This window comes from Polypterus senegalus, chromosome 18, assembly GCF_016835505.1.
Source record: "Polypterus senegalus isolate Bchr_013 chromosome 18, ASM1683550v1, whole genome shotgun sequence".
Classification (NCBI taxonomy): Eukaryota; Metazoa; Chordata; class Cladistia; order Polypteriformes; family Polypteridae; genus Polypterus; species Polypterus senegalus.
The window spans coordinates 70,177,047-70,201,364 of NC_053171.1; the positions used below are offsets into that span (position 1 = coordinate 70,177,047).

General features: G+C 40.2%; 1 protein-coding gene across 3 annotated transcripts in view; it reads left to right on the forward strand.

Moving 5' to 3' along the window:
- The window catches only part of dpf3 (D4, zinc and double PHD fingers, family 3), a 182,202-nt gene that overhangs the window by 117,508 nt on the left and 40,376 nt on the right, over positions 1–24,318 (forward strand). For all 3 annotated transcript variants that reach the window (XM_039741840.1, XM_039741842.1, XM_039741841.1), the window contains exons 6-7: positions 16,964–17,036; positions 20,259–20,405. In XM_039741840.1, coding sequence (XP_039597774.1) covers positions 16,964–17,036; positions 20,259–20,405 — 220 coding nt within the window. The remainder of the gene's footprint in view (positions 1–16,963; positions 17,037–20,258; positions 20,406–24,318) is intronic.

Sequence of the window (24,318 nt, forward strand, 5' to 3'; positions counted from 1 at the left end):
CCCCTGCCCGCGAGCAAGAGAGGACAGCCAAAAGCATGGACAAAAATAGAAAAAAAAAAAAAACAGAGAAGGGAGACTGTCCTTTTCCCCAACATAAATGCTTCTTCTAAAAAATGTATTAGCTAGATCTTACTATATTTTCAAAACAGTTTTGAACAGATCCAGTTTCAAATAGTATAGAACATGAGTTATCTGATAAATTATAAAAGGTGGACTGTGGTATAAAATATTACAAACAAGTTTTCCTTCTCCACTTTAAACCCATCTGGGAGTACACCAAAAACAGCTATTAGTGGATTAGGAGTGATTGCGACACCAAGGCTGTCTGATAGGCATTTAAAAATTTTTGTCCAAGATGATGTTAATTTGGTACAGGCCCAAAATATGTGGCATAGTGAGGCTGGAGCTTGATCGCAATGTTCACAGGTTAGATCTTACCCTGGAAACATTTTAGAAAATTTTAAATGAGATAGATGTGCTCGATAAAAAAAATTAAGTTGAATAACTGAATGATTTGCACATATGAAACTATAGTGAATTCTCTGCATGGCTACCTTCCCCTCCTTTTCTGAAATGTTGTGTTAGAGATCCTTTTCCCACTGTACTGTGGGATCTTTAGAAGGATGTGACTTTAAAATGGTTTTATGTATTATGAAAATTGTGAGTGTGGGTCCGAACACCATCAGACAAACACCAGCACTTTATAAAACACACGTTTATTTACACAAAACGTCACACAGCAGACAGTGCTCCCAGCACCAATCACCCTTAGCACGGGCCTTTCTCTCAATGTCCGTGGGCCACCTTTCCTCTGCTCACGGGAGCGTTGTCCTGCTCCCGACTCTAGCTCATTGATTGTAGTGAGGTGGCCCCTTTTATTTCCACCCGAATGTGCTCCAGGTGCCTGATGACACTCTTCCGGCAGCACTTCTTGGTGTGGCGGAAGTTTTGCCCTTGCACCCAGAAGCACTCCTGGTGTCGCTGGCGGAAGTGCAGAGCTCCCGGGCATTAGGAGATTTGGGCCCCCCCCCGGCGGAAGCCACGGGCCCCCATGGGTTTGTGCCTCCTTGCTCCATCCCCATGGTCCCCTGCTTATCCAGAGCGGTTGCCCCCTCGCCGCCGGGGGATGTACTGACTGCCTCCCTGTCCTTCCAGGCATCCTGGATGGGTCTGGCCCCCAGCCTCCTGTGACAAATTGCTGTCTGAATCTTCAAGACTGATCAATATGTCTTTTGGAATAGAAATACAGTAGGTGGGAGGTGAGGAAAATTGGCCAGATTTCGTTTAGATTTTTCGTAAGTTTCTAAATTGGAGATAGTGGATTAATTGTGTTGATTGGAAGCTAAATTTGGAGTGTAATTTTTCACAGGATGACATTATTTATATACAAATCTCTAAATGATTTAATCCCATACATTTTCCAAACATTAAAACTGTGTAAGTTTGTAGTGATGCCACACATAAAATATTCTCTAACTTAAAGTGCTTCCTGCATTGGTTCCATATTCTGAGTGAATGAAGGACAATTGGGTTGTTAGTATATTAATAGTGTACAAAGCAGGGAATATAAAGAAGTACTATGAGATTTCATTTCTATTGTAAACCAAGCTGGTGTGTGTATATCTATTTGTGTCAATGTTCAGGATTTTATAACTTGCATATTTGCCGCCCAGTAATAAAATTAAAAATTAGGTAGAACCATGCCACCTTCTGATTTAAATCATTATAGGGTCGCCATTTGGATGTATGGATATTTCAAATTCCAAATAAATAAAGTTATGATTGAATCTAATTTCTTAAAAAAAGATTTGTTAATGTATATGGGGATTTTTTCAAATAGAAACAGAAGCTTAGGGAGGATATTCATCTTCATAGTATTAAATCTCCCTGCTAAAGTAAGATGGAGGGTATCAACATCTATGCATGTGTTGTTTAAGTTTTTCCAAGCAGACAGCAAAATTCTGTTGAAAAAGAGCTTTATATTTACTTGTGATGTTTACCCCAAGGTATTTAAATTGATCTGCAATGATAAAAGGGATGGTGTCCAATTTAATGTTTGCTAGAGAATTCACTGGAATTTGCATGTTCTCTCTGTGTCTGCGTGGGTTTCCTCCAGGTGCTCCAGTTTCCTCCCACAGTCCAAAGACATGCAGCTTAGGAGCATTGGTGATCCTAAATTGTCGTGTCTTGGCTGGGATTGGATCCAGCAGACTGACTGTCTGACTGATTTTATCTCTGTCCATGTTGGTGATTACCGATATTGCATTGCGAATTTCCTGCTTGTGGATTTGTTGAGCTAAGATCTTATTAGCCTTCTCTCTGTTTTCATAGTAGTGTTGTCGTGATTTAAATATGAGTTGTTCTGTTTCTTTTGTTGTCAAGAGGTTGCGTTCTGATTGCAAAGTCTGTCTTTTCCTAAAAATTGCCTCATTTGGAGACCTAGCGTGTTCTTGATGTTTTCTGGTAATTTCACTGATTAACTCAGAGGCCTTCATGGTTTCTGATTTATTTTTGTGGGAGAGATATGAGATAACCTGTCCATTTTAAAAATACCTTCAGAGTTTCCCAGAGTATCATGCAGAAACCTCTGGGGATGCATTTGTCTCTAAAAAAGAATCAATCTGCTTGGATATAAATTCTATACAGTTCTTGTCAGCTAATAACAAGGGGTTAAGATGCCAGCTGCGAGATGAATATGTGGGGCATAATGATTTGAGCTCCATGATCAGAGGAGCATGGTTGGAGATAACAATAACATCATAATGTACTTACAAGATTTGATCATGGGCCAGAAATTGTTATTCATGAAGAAATAATTATTTCTTGAGTAGCAATGATATACTAGTGAGAAGAAGGAATATGCTCTTAAGCATGGTTTTAGAAATCTCCATGGGTCTATGATCAGTTAAAAACTGTGTGATTATTTTTGCATTATTAGATGTTATTGTCCTTGTAATTGAAGACCTATCCAGGTCTGAATTTAAAACACAATTAAAGTCTCTGGCCATTATAATTTTATAAGTATTCAATTTAGGAATGGAGGCAAACATGTTTTAGGTGGAGGCTCATCCACATTGGGTGAGTAGATATTTATCAAAATCACTTTACAATTAAATAAATTACCCATCACCATCATATATCGCCCTTTAGGATCAGATACTACATCTGATACTGCAAATGAAATTGTTATGTACATTAAGATTCCCACACCTCTAGTTTTCTTTGTATAGCTGGGGTGGAATATTTGGCCAGTCCAGTCTCTGTTCATCCAGAACTGATCCTTGCCGATTAAGTGAGTCTCCTGTAAATCTATCTTGGTGTTTAGACCTGTTATATGAGAGAATACTTTATTCCTCTTTAATTCATGATTGAGAAATTTGACATTCCAGCTCACAAAGTTCACTGTTTGGTCATAGAGAGATTGCTTCTGAACTTTTGTTATCATTTTATAGTCTTAAATTAAGGTAGTACATTATTACATATCATAGCTTTAACCTTAAGTTCCAGTACTGCCAGGAGTTGTGGCTATGAAGCCTATTGTTTAGCTGGCACTTAACAATTGTGGGGATAAAAAGGACATATCAGAAATACGTAGCTTTCCCTCCTCCCCCAGAATTTTGCCTCCTGAAGTGAGGCTAGACCACACTTCATGAATGTCCCAGTCCTCTGACATGCCTAGTGACAGACCATATGCAGAAGATATCTAATGTACTGTACTATAAACCTAGTATATACAGGTGCTGGTCATAAAATTAGAATATCATGACAAAGTTGATTTATTTCAGTAATTCCATTCAAAAAGTGAAACTTGTATATTAGATTCATTCATTACACACAGACTGATGTATTTCAAATGTTTATTTCTTTTAATTTTGATGATTATAACTGACAACTAATCAAAGTCCCAAATTCAGTATCTCAGAAAATTAGAGTATCAATTAAGACCAATGCAAAAAAAGGATTTTTAGAAATGTTGGCCAACTGAAAGGTATGAACATGAAAAGTATGAGCATGTACAGCACTCAATATTTAGTTGGGGCTCCTTTGGCCTGGATTACTGCAGCAATGTGGCGTGGCATGGAGTCGATCAGTCTGTGGCACTGCTCAGGTGTTATGAGAGCCCATGTTGCTCTGATAGTGGCCTTCAGCTCTTCTGAATTGTTGGGTCTGGCATATTGCATCTTCCTCTTCACAATACCCCATAGATTTTCTATGGGGTTAAGGTCAGGCGAGTTTGCTGGCCAATCAAGAACAGGGATACCATGGTCCTTAAACCAGGTACTGGTAGCTTTGGCACTGTGTGCAGGTGCCAGGTCCTGTTGGAAAATGAAATCTGCATCTCCATAAAGTTCGTCAGCAGCAGGAAGCATGAAGTGCTCTAAAACTTCCTGGTAGACGGCTGCATTGACCTTGGACCTCAGAAAACACAATGGACCAACACCAGCAGATGACATGGCACCCCAAACCATCACTGACTGTGGAAACTTTACACTGGACCTCAAGCAACGTGGATTCTGTGCCTCTCCTCTCTTCCTCCAGACTCTGGGACCTTGATTTCCAAAGGAAATGCAAAATTTACTTTCATCAGAGAACATAACTCAGAAAAGTCCAGTCATTTTTGTCTTTAGACCAAGCGAGACGCTTCTGACGCTGTCTCTTGTTCAAGAGTAGCTTGACACATGGAATGCGACAGCTGAAACCCATGTCTTGCATACGTCTGTGCGTGGTGGTTCTTGAAGCACTGACTCCAGCTGCAGTCCACTCTTTGTGAATCTCCCCCACAGTTTTGAATGGGTTTTGTTTCACAATCATCTCCAGGGTGCGGTTATCCCTATTGCTTGTACACTTTTTTCTACCACATCTTGTCCTTCCCTTCGCCTCTCTATTAATGTGCTTGGACACAGAGCTCTGTGAACAGCCAGCCTCTTTAGCAATGACCTTTTGTGTCTTGCCCTCCTTGTGCAAGGTGTCAATGGTCGTCTTTTGGACAACTGTCAAGTCAGCAGTCTTCCCCATGATTGTGTAGCCTACAGAACTAGACTGAGAGACCATTTAAAGGCTTTTGCAGGTGTTTTGAGTTAATTAGCTGATTAGAGTGTGGCACCAGGTGTCTTCAATATTGAACCTTTTCACAATATTCTAATTTTCCGAGATACTGAATTTGGGACTTTGATTAGTTGTCAGTTATAATCATCAAAATTAAAAGAAATAAACATTTGCAATACATCAGTCTGTGTGTAATGAATGAATCTAATATACAAGTTTCACTTTTTGAATGGAATTACTGAAATAAATCAACTTTGTCATGATATTCTAATTTTATGACCAGCACCTGTAATCTTGAACAGGCCTGAAAGAATAAACCCAGGGTATGATGTTAAACAATACCCATGGAGAAGCATTTAACGTATGATAGTGCAGTCTTAATACAATAAATCAAGGGTATGATTTTAAACAGTCCCATTTAGGGAGAAAATAAAAGTATACTGATTAGATAGATAGATAGATAGATAGATAGATAGATAGATAGATAGATAGATAGATAGATAGATAGATAGATAGATAGATAGATAGATAGATAGATAGTTTATTAATCCCAAGGGGAAATTCACATGTACATACATACATACTGTGACAGGTGGCCATGGACATTAGCTGGCCGGGACACCAGCTGGATGGAAGGACCTGGGGAGAGAGTATAAGCAGAGCAGTACCTTTCCTGAGACTCCAGAGGGCAGCCCTCCTGGGCTCCTGTGGGACCATGGATTCCCACAGGGCACACTGGAAATTGGAGTTTGGTGCAGTCCTGTTGGGTGCAGGGGGCTTTTATTAAACCTGGGGGTGATTCCAGGTCTAATTAATGAGCCACCTGGAACACTGCCAGTGTTGGCTTAAAAGAAACCACCTCACTCCATTCGGAGAGACAGAGTTGGGTAGAAGAGGGATAAAGCTTGCCAAGAGGAGGAGTGGAGGCGGATGACAAGGAGAGAAGAAGAAGGGACTGTGGTATTTTGATGTTTTTACTGTGCTGCTGAGGCGAGCGAGGGAGAAGCACTTCCCATTTGAATAAACATGTGTTGTGTGGCAAACCTGTGTCTCTGCCTATCTGTGTTGGGGCTGGGACAGCTGGAGTGCCACATACACATATATACATCTGAAAGTATTCACAGCGCATCATTTTTTCCACATTTTGTTATGTCACAGCCTTATTCCAAAATGGATTGAATTCATTTTTTTCCTCAGAATTGTACACACAACACCCCATAATGACAACATGAAAAAATTTTGATTTTGCAAATTTATTACAAATAAAAAAAATGAGAAATCACACGTATATAAGTATTCACAGCCTTTGCCATGAAGCTCAAAATTGAGCTGAGGTGCATCCTGTTTCCTCTGATCATCCTTGAGATGTTTCTGCAGCTTAATTGGAGTCCACCTGTGGTAAATTCAGTTGATTGGACATGATTTGGAAAGGCACACACCTGTCTATATAAGGTCCCACAGTTGACAGTTCATGTCAGAGCACAAACCAAGCATGAAGTCAAAGGAACTGTCTGTAGACCTCCGAGACAGGATTGAAAAAATTCTGCTGCTTTTAAGGTCCCAATGAGCACAGTGGCCTCCATCATCCGTAAGTGGAAGAAGTTCGAAACCACCAGGACTCTTCCTAGAGCTGGCCAGCCATCTAAACTGAGCGATCGGGGGAGAAGGGCCTTAGTCAGGAAGATGACCAAAAACCCGATGGTCAAAATTAAGCAAGAGGCTGTGGCGTACTCCCTTGTCTCCCCTTGAATACAGGTTTTACTGGTCTTTTCCTCCACCCATTGTTGCAACAACAGAACTCTGTGAGCAACAATTGAAATGTTACTGCCATAGTCAAATAAAGCTTCACTTTGACATTAGCCACTCCTGTTTGGGAAAGAGACAGGGGGTTAACGATTTGCATCTGCAGTCCATTTCCTCACTCAGGATCGGTCATGCTGTCACACTGTGTCTGGGCTCCCAACACTTGAAACATTGGGGAAGCACTGGAACTCTTCTTCTTGGGTGTAGAGGCAGGCTCGGAGAGGTGTCTATTGGGGTCTGAAAGGGATAGCCACAACCTGTCAAGCTTGACACTCCGGACGCACAGACCTGTCGATCTGGGATGCTGCCCTATGCCACTCAATAACTTTGATGATGGCCTCCACGTTCTTATACAGCTGCCGCCTGAGCGGCTGGGTGAAGGATTCAGGTAAGCCATTTATTAAAGCGTCACAGGTGAGCTGTTCAACTATTTTCCAGGGCTGTTTATTTCTGGCTTTAACCAGCACCTGGTCTTGCCCCAGATGTTGAACGCCTGCAGGTTTCTCTTCAGGTGATCTGCAGAACAGGAAGAAGACAAGTTAAGGCACTTCGTCAGTCCCTTCCCTTGTTTTCCGACCTTGGTTAAGCCTTTAGCCTGCTTCCTAAGTGCAAGTACAATAGAGTACAATACAATTTATTTTTGTATAGCCCAAAATCACACAAGAAGTGCCGCAATGGGCATTAACAGGCCCTGCCTATTGACAGCCCTCCAGCCTTGACTCCCTAAGAAGACAAGGAAAACTCCCAAAAAAAACCCTTGTAGGGAAAAAATGGAAGAAACCTTTGGAAAGGCAGTTCAAAAAGAGACCCCTTTCCAGGTGGGTTAGGCATGCAGTGGGTGTCAAAAAGAAGGGGGTCAATCCAATACAATACACATAACAGAACAAATTCTCAATACAGTATAAAAATAAATAATTTTACAAGTATGGAGCAGAATTTAACAGTAGATTATATCCCATAATATGATTTGGATTTGTTTATTGTCCTGAAGACCTCAGCCATCAAGCTGCCTCTCTCAATTGGCCATTTCATAGCTGAGTCAGCGTTGGACCAGTCAATCCGATGAAAAGACCCCATTTTTCCCACGATTCCTGCAGTCCTCCATCAGGGATGAATTTACCTTAGGCAGGCAAAACAACTTGGCAGGTGGGCCGTGGCACCAAGTGTCACATTTGAGTACCAAGAAGAGAAACAGAATAGTTGAGGGTTAGTAACAAATTATAACTATCATGTTACTTATGTTTTAGTGTTAATGACTAACAACAGAGATGCAGTCTGTACAGTTAATCAACAGCTCTAGTCAGGATATGCTAAATTGAAGTAGTGAGTCTTCAGCCGGGATTTAAAAGCTGAGACCAAAGGGGCATCTCTTATAGTAGCAGGCAGACCATTCCACAGTTTAGGGGCCTTGTAACTAAAAGCTCGACCTCACACTGTTATTTTATTAATTCTTGGAATCATAAGCAGACTGGCATCTTGAGATCTTAATGTGCGCTCTGGTTTGTAAGTCATGATAAGCTCAGACAAGTAAGCCGGACCTTGGCCATTTAATGCTTTGTATGTTAAAAGGAGTATTTTGAAATCTGCCCTAAACTTAACCAGGAGCCAGTGTAAGGATTTAAGAACTGGAGTTATGTGTTTGTATTTTCTTGTTCTTGTAATAATTCTTGCAGCAGCATTTTGGATTAACTGGAGGCTGTATAAAGAACAGTTTGAACATCCAGTGAACACCGCATTGCAGTAGTCAATCCTACCAGAAATAAATGCATGAATTAATTTCCCAGAATCCTGCTTATTTAGAAAATGCCTTAATTCCCCAACATTTTTAAGATGGAAGAAACATGATTTGGACAACTTTGTAATGCTAGAGTCAAAGATAACTCCTAAATTGTGGGCTGGTTCTGTAAAATTAATGGTGCTTCCAACTGACTTAAATGATGACAAAATATTGTTGTGATCAGCATCATTCCCTCCAACATTTAACATCTCTTATTTGTGTTTAAAGACAAGTAGTTCTCATCCATCCACTCTTTTAATTCACTAACACAACTAGCTGCGTGCAGAAGGAACTCCGAGTCCAGCTCAGGGTGGCGAAGGAGCAGTACAGGAGAAAGCTGGAGCAGAAATTGCAGAATAACAGCATGAAGGAAGTGTGGGATGGGATGAAGATCATCACGGGCTGCAGCTTGAAGCACGGTGCCACCATCGAGAGAGACGTGGAGAGAGCAAACCAAATGAACAACTTCTTTAACAGGTTTGACCACCCTAACCCACGCTCACCTTGGAGTACTTCATCCTCCAACCATCCTTCTGCTGATACCAGCATAGGTGAGACATCCCCACCCACAATTACAGCAGCACAGGTGAGCAGAGAGCTGAGGAGACTTCGTGCCAGCAAAGCAGCGGGTCCAGATGGTGTATCGCCACGACTGCTGAAGACCTGTGCATTGGAACTGGGGAGTCCTCTACAGCGCATCTTCAACCTGAGCCTGGAACAGGGGAGAGTCCCGAGGCTTTGGAAAACATCTTGTATCACCCCAGTCCCAAAGGTATCACGTCCTAGTGAGCTGAATGACTTCCGGCCTGTTGCTCTAACGTCACATGTGATGAAGACCATTGAGCGGCTGCTGCTTCACCACCTGAGGCCACAGGTCCGCCCGCCCTCGACCCTCTGCAGTTCGCATACCAGGAGAAGGTGGGAGCGGAGGATGCCATCATCTATATGCTACACTGATCTCTCTCCCACCTGGACAGAGGCAGTGGTGCTGCAAGAATTATGTTTTTGGACTTCTCTAGTGCCTTCAACACCATCCAACCTCTGCTCCTTAGAGACAAGCTGACTGAGATGGGAGTAGAATCATACCTGGTGGTATGGATCGTGGACTATCTTACAGACAGACCTCAGTATGTGCGTCTTGGGAACTGCAGGTCTGACATTGTGGTCAGCAACACAGGGGCGCCGCAGGGGACTGCACTTTCTCCGGTCCTGTTCAATCTATATACATCAGACTTCCAATATGACTCGGAGTCCTGCCACGTGCAAAAGTTCGCTGATGACACTGCTATTGTGGGCTGCATCAGGAGTGGGCAGGAGGAGGAGTACAGGAAGCTAATCAAAGACTTTGTTAAATGGTGTGACTCAAACCACTTACACCTGAACACCAGCAAAACCAAGGAGCTGGTGGTGGATTTTAGGAGGCCCCGGCCCCTCATGGACCCCGTGATCATCAGAGGTGACTGTGTGCAGAGGGTACAGACCTATAAATACCTGAGAGTGCAGGTGGATGACAAATTGGACTGGACTGCCAATACTGATGCTCTGTGTAAGAAAGGTCAGAGCCAACTATATTTTCTTAGAAGGTTGGCGTCCTTCAACATCTGCAATAAGATGCTGCAGATGTTCTACCAGATGGTTGTGGCAAGTGCCCTCTTCTACGCGGTGGTGTGCTGGGGAGGCAGCATAAAGAAGGACGTCTCACCCCTGGACAAACTTGTTAAGAAGGCAGGCTCTATTGTAGGAATATGTTTGACAGTTTAACATCTGTAGCAGAGCGACGGGCATTAAGCAAACTCCTGTCAATCATGAAGAATCCACTGCATCCACTTAACAGTGTCATCTCCAGGCAGAGGAGTAGCTCCACTAACAAACTGAGGAGATCGTTCCTCCCCCCAGCTATGTGACTCTTCAATTCCACCCGGGGGAGTAAATACTAACATTACTCAAAGTTATTGTCTGCTTTTACATGCATTTTTATTACTCTTTAATATTGTTTTTTGTATCAGTATACTGCTGCTGGATTATGTGAATTTCCCCTTGGGATTAATAAAGTATCTATCTATCTATCTATCTATCTATCTATCTATCTATCTATCTATCTATCTATCTATCTATCTATCTATCTATCTATCTATCTATATTGGAATCGATTTGATAAATAAGAACTTAAACAAGTGAGTCTACAAACATAATTGCAGAGGAGTTTCCTTCATCAGAGGATAGCAGAATGTCATTTACAACCTGCGTTAGTGCCGTTTCTATACTGTGACCAGTGCAGAAACTACTCTGGAATTTCTCAAATAAATTGTAATGCGTAAGGTGTGACTGAAGATGATTGGCGACTACTTTTTCTAGTATTTTAGAGAGAAAGGGTAAATTTCAAATAGGTCTATAATTATTAAGTATCTGTGGATCTAGGTCTGACTTTTAAGTAATGGTTTAATGACTGACACTTTTAGCGCATCAGGTACTGTGCCAAGAAATAATGAACTATTGATAATGTTTAGAATAGGCACTGCAAGAACATCCATTGCACTTTTCACTAGTTTTGGTGGCACTGGATCTAGGGAACAAGTGGTGGGTTTCATTTTAGAAATTAAAGTTAAGACTTCCTGCTCAGTTACAGGATTAAAATTACTAAAGTGCTGAATGCAATGTACGGTAGGGTCTGCTAAGCTAGTATGCAGTTTGTACTTTGATGCTGAGATCTTGTATTTTTAATTTTCTCATTGAAGAAGATCATAAAGTCTGTACTGCTAATATCTGTTGGTATTTTGCACTGTAGATCTGAATTCCCATTTGTTAATTTAGCCACTGTCCTAAACAAGTGTGTGACACTATCTTCAAATGCAGTTAATTTAGCACAGAGCACTTTGCATTCGGATTCTACAGAAGTGGCTTTTTTGTTGATGGCAGATGACAGTTGCTCTGCTTCTTCAATACGAGTCGTAAAAGCTTGCTTAAATTCTTCTAGGTGAACACCAGTAATCTGATTTATTACTCAATTTTGTTCATATTTTCCTGTGTTTTTTAATTAGTTTTTGCTAGATTTTGTTTAGGTTTACGTCAAAGTTATTGCTTAAACATACCTCCTGGTCTTTTGTATCCTGAAACAGCTTGTCTGTTCTGTTGTCTATTCTGTTGTATATACATGCTATATCCTTCTTTATACACTCCTATGTATCCTCTTTTAAATCATTTATTTTTACCTTGAGTGCGATGATCAATACCTTCATATCAGACAACTCGTTTCCATCTTCTTTGTGTACCGAAGGCAGAGTTTCGTATACTGTTGTATTTGATGCTATTGACTCACAAGTTATGTTGGTAGTACAACCCCAATTCCAATGAAGTTGGGACATTGTGTAAAGTGTAAATAAAAACAGAATACAATTATTTGCAAGCCCTTTTCAACCTACTGTATATTCAATTGAATAGACTACGAAGACAAGATATCTAATGTTCAAACTGATAAACTTTATTGTTGTTTTGTAAATCTTCACTCATTTTGAATTTGATGCCTGCAACACGTTCCAATAAAGCTGGGACAGGGGCAGCAAAAGACTGGGAAAGTTGAGGAATGTTCAAAGAACACCTGTTTTGAACATTCCACAGGTGAACAGGTTAATTGGAAACAGGTGTTTGTCATGATTGGGTATAAAGGGAGCATCCCCAAAAGGCTCAGTCGTTCACAAGCAAGGATGGGGCGAGGTTCACCACTTTGTGAACAACTGCTTGGGCAAATAGTCCAGCAGTTTAAGAACAATGTTTCTCAACATACAATTGCAAGGAATCTAGGGATTTCATCATCTACTGTCCATAATATCATAAAAAGATTCAGAGAATCTGGAGAAATCTCTGCACGTAAGCGGCAAGGTCGAATACCAACACTGGATGCCCGTGACCTTTAATCCCTCAGGCAGCACTGCATTAAAAACCAACATCATTCTGTAAAAGATATTACCACGTGGGCTCAGGAATACTTCAGAAAACCATTGTCAGTTAACACAGTTCATCACTACATCTACAAGTGCAAGTTAAAACTCTACCATGCAAAGCAAAAGCCATATACAGTGGAACCTCGGTTCATGACCATAATTCGTTCCAAAACCGATTTGGTTGAGAACAGAAGCAATTTCCCCCATAGGATTGTATGTAAATACAATTAATCCGTTTTTAGTTTTTAAGCACAAACATAGTTAATTATACCATAGAATGTACAGCGTAACAGTAAACTAAATGTAAAAACACTGAATAACACTGAGAAAACCTTGAACAACAGAGAAAACTAACAACTGCAATAGTTCGCAAGAGTTTTAAGCACAGGGAAAAAAATTAACATTTGAAAAAATCCGTAATTTAATGAACCACCAAGAAAAATAACATTGCAACAATGCACGCTACAAACCAATCGCTGGAAACAGAAGTGAAAATAAAATCAAGCCCAGTGCATTCTTTAACTGCTTTCCTACCTTAATGGTCGCGCTCTCTCTCGCTGCCTGTGTGTGTGTTGCGCTCTCTCTCGTGCTGCCTTGTGTGTGCTTGCGCTTACTGTGTGTGTGCATCTGTCTCTCTCTCGCACTGCCTGTGTGTGTGTGTGTGTGGTGCTCTCTCGCTCCCTCTCTCTTGCTCACTGCACAGGAAATGCACAGGGAGAGACTGAACATGTACAAACCGAAAGGGAAACTGGCTTGTTCGTATACCGAGTGTGTGGTCGTGAACCGAGGCAAAAGTTTGGCAAACTTTTTGGTCGTAAACCGAGTTGTACATGTACCGAGACATTCGTGAACCGAGGTTCCATTGTATCAACAACACCCAGAAATGCCGCAGGCTTCTCTGGGCCTGAGCTCATCTGAGATGGACTGACGCAAAGTGGAAAAGCGTGCTGTGTTCTGACGAGTCCACATTTCAAATTGTTTTTGGAAATCATGGACATCGTATCCTCCGGGCCAAAGAGGAAAAGGACCATCCGAATTGTTATCAGCGCAAAGTTCAAAAGCCAGCATATATGATGGTATGGGGGTGTGTTAGTGCCCATGGCATGGGTAGCTTGCACATCTGTGAAGGCACCTTTAATGCTGAAAGGTACATACAGGTTTTGGAGCAACATATGCTGCCATCCAAGCGACGTCTTTTTCAGGGACGTCCCTGCTTATTTCAGCAGGACAATGTGAAGCCACATTCTGCATGTGTTACAACAGCGTGGCTTCGTAGTAAAAGAGTGCGGGTACTAGACTGGCCTGCCTGCAGTCCAGACCTGTCTCCCATTGAAAATGTGTGGCGCATTATGAAGCGCAAAATACGACAACGGAGACCTCGGACTGTTGAGCAACTGAAGTTATACGTCAAGCAAGAATGGGAAAGAATTCCACCTACACAGCTTCAACAATTCGTGTCCTCAGTTCCCAAACGCTTATTGAGTGTTGTTAAAAGTAAAGGTGATATAACACAGTGGTAAACGTGCCCCTGTCCCAGCTTTTTTGGAACGTGTTGCAGGAATCAAATTCAAAATGAGTGAACATTTGCAAAACAACAATAAAGTTTATCAGTTTGAACATTCGATATCTTGTCTTTGTAGTGTATTCAATTGAATATAGGTTGAAAAGGATTTGCAAATCATTGTATTCTGTTTTATTTACGTTTTACACAACGTCCCAACTTCATTGGAATTGGGGTTGTAGTTGATAGCAGGGATAAAGAGGCCATGCTTGGTTCCAATATGCTGTCTGAGATCAGTGAGTGCTCATTGCCCCCCTCACTTGCAGTTTTGCTCCCACATTCACTGTCAGCCAGAGCAGATGCTGCATTGTAAGGTCCCGGATGATCTATTCCTTCACCTGTCTCTCCCACCTCAGTCTATGGCAGGCCATATCGTGAATTCGAGACCGGCTTAGACTTTGCTGAAACTTTAGCTACCTTTTCCTTCGCTTTTTGGTCTCCTGTTCATGTTTTTAATATGCTTGTAATTGATTTCTCTCAGGTTGATTAAATACAAGATATCTTGGATAGATAATGAAAAAGCCAAATAACATTGCTGCCAATGGAGCATCATCTCAGACGTCCATCTCTTGCAACAGACGAGATGAATATTTCATACATCATTCAGAATTTAGTACATTTTATATATCACTAGCCAAAGTACCCCATGTTTCCCGGACATACTGTATTTGTAAAATGGGTTAAGGAAAGAAAGCAAAGATTTCTGTGTTTTTTCTGTCATCCACACTGCCACTCTATCAATGTTTCTGTTCTCTTGAATAGACAATTTGTTCCTTTTGTGTCCAATTGGATTGCAGAATTGTGGTAACTCCTTGCAAGGTTGTAACCATAAATGTTGTCATATCTGACTCATTCTCTTAGACAAAGCAGAAGTAAAGCAGCAACTGTTGGATTTTTTTTTGTGTTGCACAGCACTTCCATTCTTGAACAAGCCTTACCCAACACTCCCCTGCAAAAGTCTATGATACTGCTTTATATAATACAATATATTGAATCAGCAGGTGGCATTTTGTTGGGTTAGTAATGTTAAACTCTGGTCATTTTGTCTGCTAGTTTGACTTATGTCTGTTTGGGTGTTTCGTTTGCCCTAAGTCAGCAGGTGGCACTGGTGTATAAACTGTAGGACACAGAACAAAAAACATTGGGACCACCATGGTCCAAATGTTGGGTTCCAAATTAGTCTACCCTGTCCTTTTGGTCCTAGTCACCAACTATACAAAATTTTGTCTAGACTGGCAAAAGGGTGTAGGATTGTATTGGGTGTTGGGGACATACAGACAGACAGGCAGACACTTTATTTTACATTTATACAGTAGATTTGCAGCTTTAGCATATGGAGTTAAGGAAGTTTGATAATGTCATGTTATGATAAACGTTGATTTTTAGCAGCCTTATACCATGCTGACGCTGCATGATTTTAGCCTCAGTTTTCTAGTTTTCAGTGAGAAGGTACAGTCAAGTACAGAAAATGAATCTCTGATTGTATGCAATAGCAGAACTTCAGTTATTTGCTCTAAGTCTTCTCCGTGCTCCTGTAAATGCGTGATATTAATATATGAAAGCAATCAGATAAGCACCCCAAATAAATTCATATATATGATCTTCACTAGGTCCACCATCCCCATACTACTCAAATAAACCTTTTCAGAAAACTTGACTATATAGTTATGTTCAAAAATAAGCAGAAGTCTGTGTCAGGCTCACCAAGCCCAGTTAACAAAACATTCCACTCATCCCCAACTATATTTTACACTGATAGCGAGACCAGAAATGGAGAAGGAAAAGGTAAAAAAAGAGATGGACATGTGGACAAGCCAACAAACCAAATAGTTAACTTTGGGCTCAGGAGTGCCAGTGGGAGTACAACAATTAAATTTTCTTTCCAAACTTTGATATTTTGTGTTGATTCACTCCTTGTTTTTGCTTTCCTTATATATCAATTAACAAATGTACAGTATTATTTTAAAAACAAATACTTTTGGCACTATTACATCCATGTCTCCACAAGGCAGTAATGTGTTGCAGAATGTAATGTCTAAAGTTTGGTTATGAAGAGATTAAAAATAAAAAGTCATGAATAGTATTCATTAGTGAAAATCCTTTTGAAATTACGGTTCTTTGGCAGGAACATATTGACCTTGTAGCTGTCTGCAAAGCACCATCTAGAGATACTTTCACATTCACAACTGTTCAGGAGTCATTGTTTTTTTCAGGAGTTGTTTTTTCATTAAAATGAATCCCTCTACATGCACTACACCAATGAAATAACTGACTAAAGACCTCCATTCCTTACTTGATTGCAGAGATTGTTATCTCATGCCCACTCTGACAAGGAACCTGACAAAAAATGATAATGTCACTTAGTAATATTCATCAGATTTCCTTGCATATGGTAACACATGAAAAACAGGAGACAAAGAAAAATTGAATGCTTTTGGAATTATAGGTCATAAGTATCAGGCACTGTGGTGGGCTGGCACCCTGCCCGGGGTTTGTTTCCTGCCTTGCACCCTGTGTTGGCTCCAGCAGACTCCCGTGACCCTGTAGTTAGGATATAGCGGGTTAAATAATGGTTGGATGGAAGTATCAGGCAAAAATACTGTGACTGATGCATATAATGAAAAAAGCCCTCAGTGAGAGACCAGGCATCAAGCAAGAACTCCTCCAGAGAGGCCATAGTAAGCATCTCTAATTGTCCCATTCATGGGACACTGCTGAGATCATATACTGTAGATGTTCTCCAGATATGACAACTATGTGTATTTGGACAATGTGAAACATTTGCTATATATAAAAGGCATGATTCAGACCTTAATGATTGTATTTATTTATTTAAAGGGGCGCGGCCCTGGGAGGAGAAGAGCAGATGCATCAACAATGGATGACCAGGAGAAACCCTACGTGTGTGAAAGTAAGTAACTAAAGACCGTTACATCCATCTTAGACGTCAGATGAGAGATTGATACAGGCTTATCTAGATTTGTAAAATACAATAATGGATGAAGTGGGGGTGAGCAGACCAAAAAATATGAATCATATGCATTCGGTGCTGCCTCTTTTAGGAATTCACACCAATAATGAAGTCCATTCAAAGAACTGGGAATTTAAGACACAAGAAACAGCCAGTGGTGGGGCTGTTACTAGCCTCTCTGTGGGCTTAAGTGATATACCGATTTTGGGGCCTTTAATTCCACTTCACCCTTCTTCTCTGTGGATTGGGGGCCCATAACTAAGTGGCACAAAGAGGTCTGTTAACGTTATTAGTAGCCTTACTTATATGGCTGATTTAACTTTGTACAGATTCTAATGCCACATGTTGGCCCACACTTTCTGATTTCTCTAAAAACATATATGTTGACATTTACATTGGATCCCTTCATCCATCCATTTGAAAAACTTCTTTTTTCCAGAAAAGGGTACAAGGCAGTCAGCTATTTTGAGGCAGCATCAGGCACAAAACAATCATGGATGGAATGCCAATCTGTCATAGTGCAAGTGTTTGTAATCTAATGTAAGAGACATGTGGCAGAAAACTCCTTATTTTTGAAACTACCTGCTTATGTAAAACTACCCTCTGTGTATATTTGAACAGATCACTTTGGCATTACCTGAACAGTATATGCCAGGATATGGTACATTAACGAGTGTTTTCTTACTTTTTTCCATTCACTTTATCATCTTTTTTCATAGTTTTCCTTTGTTTTGTATGTGTTTTGATGCTTGTGGCATCTAATAATGACAGAATCAGGAGTACCTGGATTGAGTGTTTGTCAGAACTGCCTTTGTGCCTAATTCCAGTCTTCATTTTGTTTGGTACCTGGTCAGTTATTTCAATTGTGTTCTGCACCAGCAGACATGTGGCCTAATGCTCAGTTAGGAAGCTTGGGTTCTGAAGGTGTTAGGGCTTTAATTGTCATGGTTTTGCTGGGGCACTGTCCTTGACCTTATTTCTAGCTATTTATTTTCTTGTTTTCTGCCTATTGTTGCGTTGTTAAATGTCTTTGTTTGTATTTATTTATTTGTTTTTCCTTTTTTGGTAATAATTTTGTGAATTACTTTAATTTCTCTAACTTTGATTGTTGTTTCACTTGAGCCTGGTCTATTTAAGGGTTTAGTGGGCCACAGGCTAACTGCTGGGGCATTTAGTTTCTCCTTTCTCTGTGACTTCTATTTCTCTATTAGTGGATGATTTAGCTAGACTTAATCCCAGTCTCTAGGTTTAATCTTCACTTTTGAGTCTTTTCCTGGCCTTTTTTATTTTGAGTTTTTGTAATTCTGTGCGTTGGTAATTTGGTGACTTTCTTGTTTATTTATTTCATATATATATATATTTATATAGGGGTGGGCAAAAGTAGGTTTACAGCTGTGAGTACACAAGACATATATATCTTTTAAGTTTTAAGTAATCTGAGCATTTATAACATTTTACCTAAGTGCACTGTGCCATTGCAGTATTCAGCATTCTATTCTCTCTCTCTCTCTTTATATATATATATATATATATATATATATATATATATATATATATATATATATATATATATATATATATATATATATATATATATAAGATTAAGAGGTGACATGATTGAAGTGTTTAAAATTATGAAGGGAATTAGTACAGTGGATCGAGACTTGTATCTTAAAATGAGTTCATCAAGAACACGGGGACACAGTTGGAAACTTGTTAAGGGTAAATTTTGCACAAACATTAGGAAGTTTTTCTTTACACAAAGAACGATAGACACTTGGAATAAGCTACCAAGTAGTGTGGTAGACAGTAAGACGTTAGGGACTTTCAAAACTCGACTTGATGTTTTCTTGAAGGAAACAAGTGGATAGGACTGGCGAGCTTTGTTGGGCTGAATGGCCTGTTCTCGTCTAGAGTGTTCTAATGAAATATACTGTATATACTGTATGTGTATATATATATATATATACACAGTATATATAATGACCACAGAGGGGCGTATGACACCTCAGACACCCAAACACAACAGCCACAGGCACAAGTGTTACAGTAAACAAGACTTTTATTTTTGTCCTTTTTGGGGACACACTTCCAAAAAAGAGTTTCCCACAGCACCAAACACATTCCCAAGCACAATATAACACCCTGCACCCTTGGGTTTCACTTGTCTCTTGTCCTATTTCCTCCGCTCCTCCACTGGCTAGCTTTGTCCCTTTTCCTCCCAACTCTGGCTCCTGGAGTGAAGTGACACAGCTCCTTTTATGCAGCTCCTGGGTGGGCCCCAGGTGGCTCATTAGCCTTATCTGGAATCACTTCCAGGTGTGGTGGAAGCCCAATGTAGGGCTCTGCAGTTCCCTCTGGCAGCCTCCAAGGAGCCCAACAGGGCTGTTACAAACTCCAATTCCCATGAAACCGTGCGGGAATTCGTGGAGCCACAACAACCCAGGGGGACTGCCCTCTAGTGCCTCTGGGGTATGCAGTATCCTGCACACATCTGCTCCCCCAGTCCTTCCAGTATATTGGCCTCCCATCTGTCACAACATACACTAGGTGTGCTACGCATCTAAGACAGATTGAAATCTAAATAATCAACATGCACCTCAGCATTAACATTTGCAGTGCAGCATATATTGGAAAGTATTTTGTAATGCATGTAGTAGGAGCAGAAGGGTGCATGACACATTTGTGGTAATAAAATACATTACTACAATGGTTTGTGATGCACCATCTGCTGGGATGACAAATTCATTACATCTGTCTCTGTTATATACCATTTGGTATAGGCTTCCTTAAAGCAGTTTTCATTTTTGTGAGGCACCTTCTTTTGGAATGACAATGGCCTAGCAACTGAATAGACATGCAAATACATAGACACATAGACACTTATCCTGTATATATACTAAAAAGTGTATAATTGAAACAAATAATACAGTATAGCACAGTTACTAACAGAAAACCAGTCATGCAATCCATAACTGAAACAGATTAAATAATGTGTATTGCAGGAAAGCTTGCATCGAATGTTTAGTGAGATATTGAAATTATGCCAGCATAAGGACATTATTGCATAGGTGTGGAATCCAGAAATAACCCAAGAATGCCTAAAAAATAACTCCAAGATTTGTCACTATATATACTGTATATTTTTTTTTTACCTTGCAGTCTGTGGAAAGCGGTATAAGAACCGCCCTGGTCTCAGCTATCACTATGCTCATTCTCACCTAGAGGAGGAGGAAGAAGAACCAGAGGAAGAGTGGGTCTCAGAGCCAGCTAATTCCCCTCACCTGGCTGACTCTGACAACCATAAATGTACGTACATATTTTTTCCTCTATCTGACAACTAGCAGTTATACTTTGGATCATACTTATTTACGTTACAGCTGCAGAATTCAATCATCTTGTCATTTTGAAAACATTTTTTGACTTTGTTTTCCACTGAGGAAGACTGGCCTGCAGAATTCCTTTGTGCAATGAATAGCTGATTCCTGTAGCAAAGTAAAAATATACAATGGAGAGATGATCAAAGTAAAAACACATAGTATCTAACAACGCTTTCAAAATCTAGCTGTCCCAGTGAAACCGACTACAGAAGGATTGGTTCCTTGATTATCACATGGGTTGGTTTACCAATTTTCCCATTTCACAGTTACTAGAATTCTAAACAAATGGTAGAGAGCAACCTTTAAATCCCAACCAGAGGTACTTGATACCTTTGTATTTCCAAGTCCCATTATGTGATCAAGGGATTAGACACCCTTGGTAGTTCCCAGGATATGTGCCTTTAATTATATCAAGTAGAGCCCCTTCCGTATCACTTAACAGTTCTATGCTGCCACTTATTGGTTAGCAGGAATATTTAATTTCACCCCAGACCTCACTGTGGTGCTTTAATTGTTTTCAAGGCACTTTTTAAACAAGACAAGAAAGCCATCCACTCATGGACCCTTTTTTCCTTTCAGTATGGCCTCAATTTGGACTGCTCCCTGTCTTAACACACTGCCTCTTGAACCTGGCACCACATGGCCACCTATGTACAGTGGACTCAGAAAGTATTCAGACCCTTTCACACTCTTCACACTTTATTGTCTTGTAGATTTAATTTTAAATGGATACGTTTGCCCAGCAATTTATACTTAATAACCCACATTGACAAAGTGAAAAAATATTTTCAGAAAGGTTTGCAAAATTATTAAAAATCAAAAACTGAAATTTCTCATTCATAGAAGTATTCAGACCCTTTGCTGTGGCACTCCAAATTGTGATTAGGTGCATCCTGTTTGCTTTAATTCTCCTTCATTCTCCACCTGAATGACTTGATTGGGAGTCCAACTGAATTGACTGGACATCATTTAGAAAGGTGCACGTGTACCTGTGTATATAAGTTTCTACAATTCACATTGCATGTCAGGACAAAAACCAACTCATAAAGTCCAAGGAACTCTTTGTAGACCTCCAAAGTGAAATTGTGCTAAGGCATAGATCTGTGCAAGACCATAAAACCATTTCTAAAGCTTTGAGTGTTCCCAGAAGCACAGTAGCTACAATCATTGTGAAATGGAAGAAGTCTGGAACAAGCAGGACTCTTTGTAGAGCTTGCTGTCCTGCCAAACTGAATAACAGGCAAGAGAGCCTAGTTCAAGGAAGTGACTGCAAACCCAGTGCTCACTTTAACTGAGCTTCAAAAGACCTCTGAGATGAGAGAATCCATATGACTGCTGACCATCTCAACAGCGCTCCATCAGTCAATGGCAATGTGGAAAAATATAACCTTCTTGGAGTTTGCCAAATGAAGTTTGCAGGACTCTGAGAGCAAGAAGCAAAAAAATCTCTGGTCTGATAAGACAGGAGTTGAACTCTTTTGGCACCATTAGCTGTCTAATACCAACCCTACAATGAAGCATGATGGTAGCAGCATCACACTGTGGGGTGCAGGAACAGAGAGTCAGAATTGAGGGAAGGATGAATGCAGCCAAATACACTGAGGTTGTTGAAGAAAATCTGCTCTGGAGTGCACACCACTTCATCCTGGGATGATAGTTCACCTTTCAGTGCCAATTTATTGGCAAACTGAAAATGTACTTTTTAATAAAGTGTGCATAATGTAAAAAGGTCTGAAAACTTTCTGAATCCATTCTATCTATCTATCTATCTATCTATCTATCTATCTATCTATCTATCTATCTATCTATCTATCTATCTATCTATCTATTAAATGTAGTCTACTTCTTGTCTATCTATGAGCTAAAAATTTACCCACATTTACAGGTTTCTTTTGCTAATAAAACTGTTCTTATCCTCCTGACTTCATTCAAGCATTCTACTTTGAAACCTCCTATTATCAATCCTTATCATATGATTTTCCTGCCAGTGTACTAAAAGAACTCCCCATCCCCCAATTCTTGGCCAACACATTACAGTTTATACTCTATAAAGGGTGTCCCAAAATTCATGCAAGAAGTAATTTTGATAGAGAACACAGGTTTTTAATTAAAAATTGTAAATTTTTAATTGATTCATAAAGTATACAGTATAGGGTTATGTATGGAATAGCATATCGAGTAAATGGCCTCTACGACTTTGCTGGCACATACGCACGCTTTTGTCGAAATTTTCCATGACCGTTTTGCATAAATGTGGCTGAATTTTGTTGATACAGCACTCATTTTCCTCCTTCAAGGCGTGGGTGGTCGTGGGCTTGATGACATAAACCTTAGACTTCAAAAAACCCAAAAGAAAAAAGTCCAACGGCGTTAAATCGCATGATCTGGGCGGCCAATTCTGATCACCAAAACGGGAAATTACACGACCAGGAAATGACTCATGCAGTAATTGAATTGTTTCTCGGGCTGTATGGCATGTGGCACCGTCTTATTGAAACCACATGTCGTCCACATCCATATCTTTCAATTTAGGCACAAAAAGCTGGATTATCATGTCACGATAGCGAGCACCATTAACTGTTATTGCCTGACCAGCCGCATTTTCGAAGAAGAATGGCCCGATGATGCCTCCAGCCCAAAATCCGCACCAAACAGTGACACATTGTGGATGCATTTGTTTCTCAACAATCACTCGTGGATTTTCTGAACCCCAAATGCGACAATTTTGACGATTAATGAAGCCATCAAGATGAAAATGAGCCTAATCGCTGAAAATGATTTTGTTCGAAAAAGTTGAAATTAAATCACTATTTCGACCATATTTTGTACAAAAATTGCGAACTGTAGCTGCCAAACCTTCATTATTTTTAAAATATTGCTCAATAATGAAAACGCATTGTTCTTTCGTGTAGCGCTCCATTTTTAATAACCCTGAACTGTGAGCTGTCACGCTGTCTTTTTTTTTCGTTGGCAACACTTTACCTCACAAATGGCGCCAAATTCAAATCTTGCATGAATTTTGGGACACCCTATATAATGTGTATTGTCATGGTGTGGACCTATCCTCCTCACTGCTTCTGCCTCACTGAAGATTATTTATAATACTTTAATGGAAAAAAAGGTTCAAAATTGTTGGACAAAATGATTGTTTCTCTTGGCATATTAAGGTGCAATGTTCATTTAGAGACAGCAACTGCCTTGGACTGTCACTTTACAACTCTTTGAAGAACACAGCCGATTCAAAAATAAATGGTTAAATAATTTATATGTGTTTGGGTTTCAAGGTAAAGAACATTGAAAAAAGGAACATTTATAAAAAAACTAAATGCAGGTGATGATATTTGTTTTTTGCTTAAGTAACTTGCACTGACTCTGATTTTAATAGGTTTTGTAAGAACTATCAAGTCCTTTTTTTGCTCGGTGATACCAGCTGTTCTTCCTGCCGTCACAGACTTACTGCTCTCAAACTGCTTAAGGTGATCCAGCTGGCACTCTGTAGTCCCGATTCTCATTTCCAAGTTACCAGCTGGAGCCTTGCTGGCCTATTTGCCCATTTTGGTAATTTTGTGTGAAACAGCACCTCTTCTGTTGATGAGGCAGGACCAGAAAGTGCAAGTTGTTAAAGAGTAACACAGAGTTTGGACTAATTCTGTTTTTGTTGAATTTGAAGATGTCTCTTTAGAAGTGCAACAGATACTGTATTGAATTTCTGGTTTTGCATTCCAGTCCATTTTTTAAATCTCCCAGGCCCTTCTGGACTTTTTCAAATCATATAGTTTCCTCCCCAAGGCAGCATTGCAGTAGGCAAACAAATGTTTTCTTTGTGATTGTTAGGTAAGTAA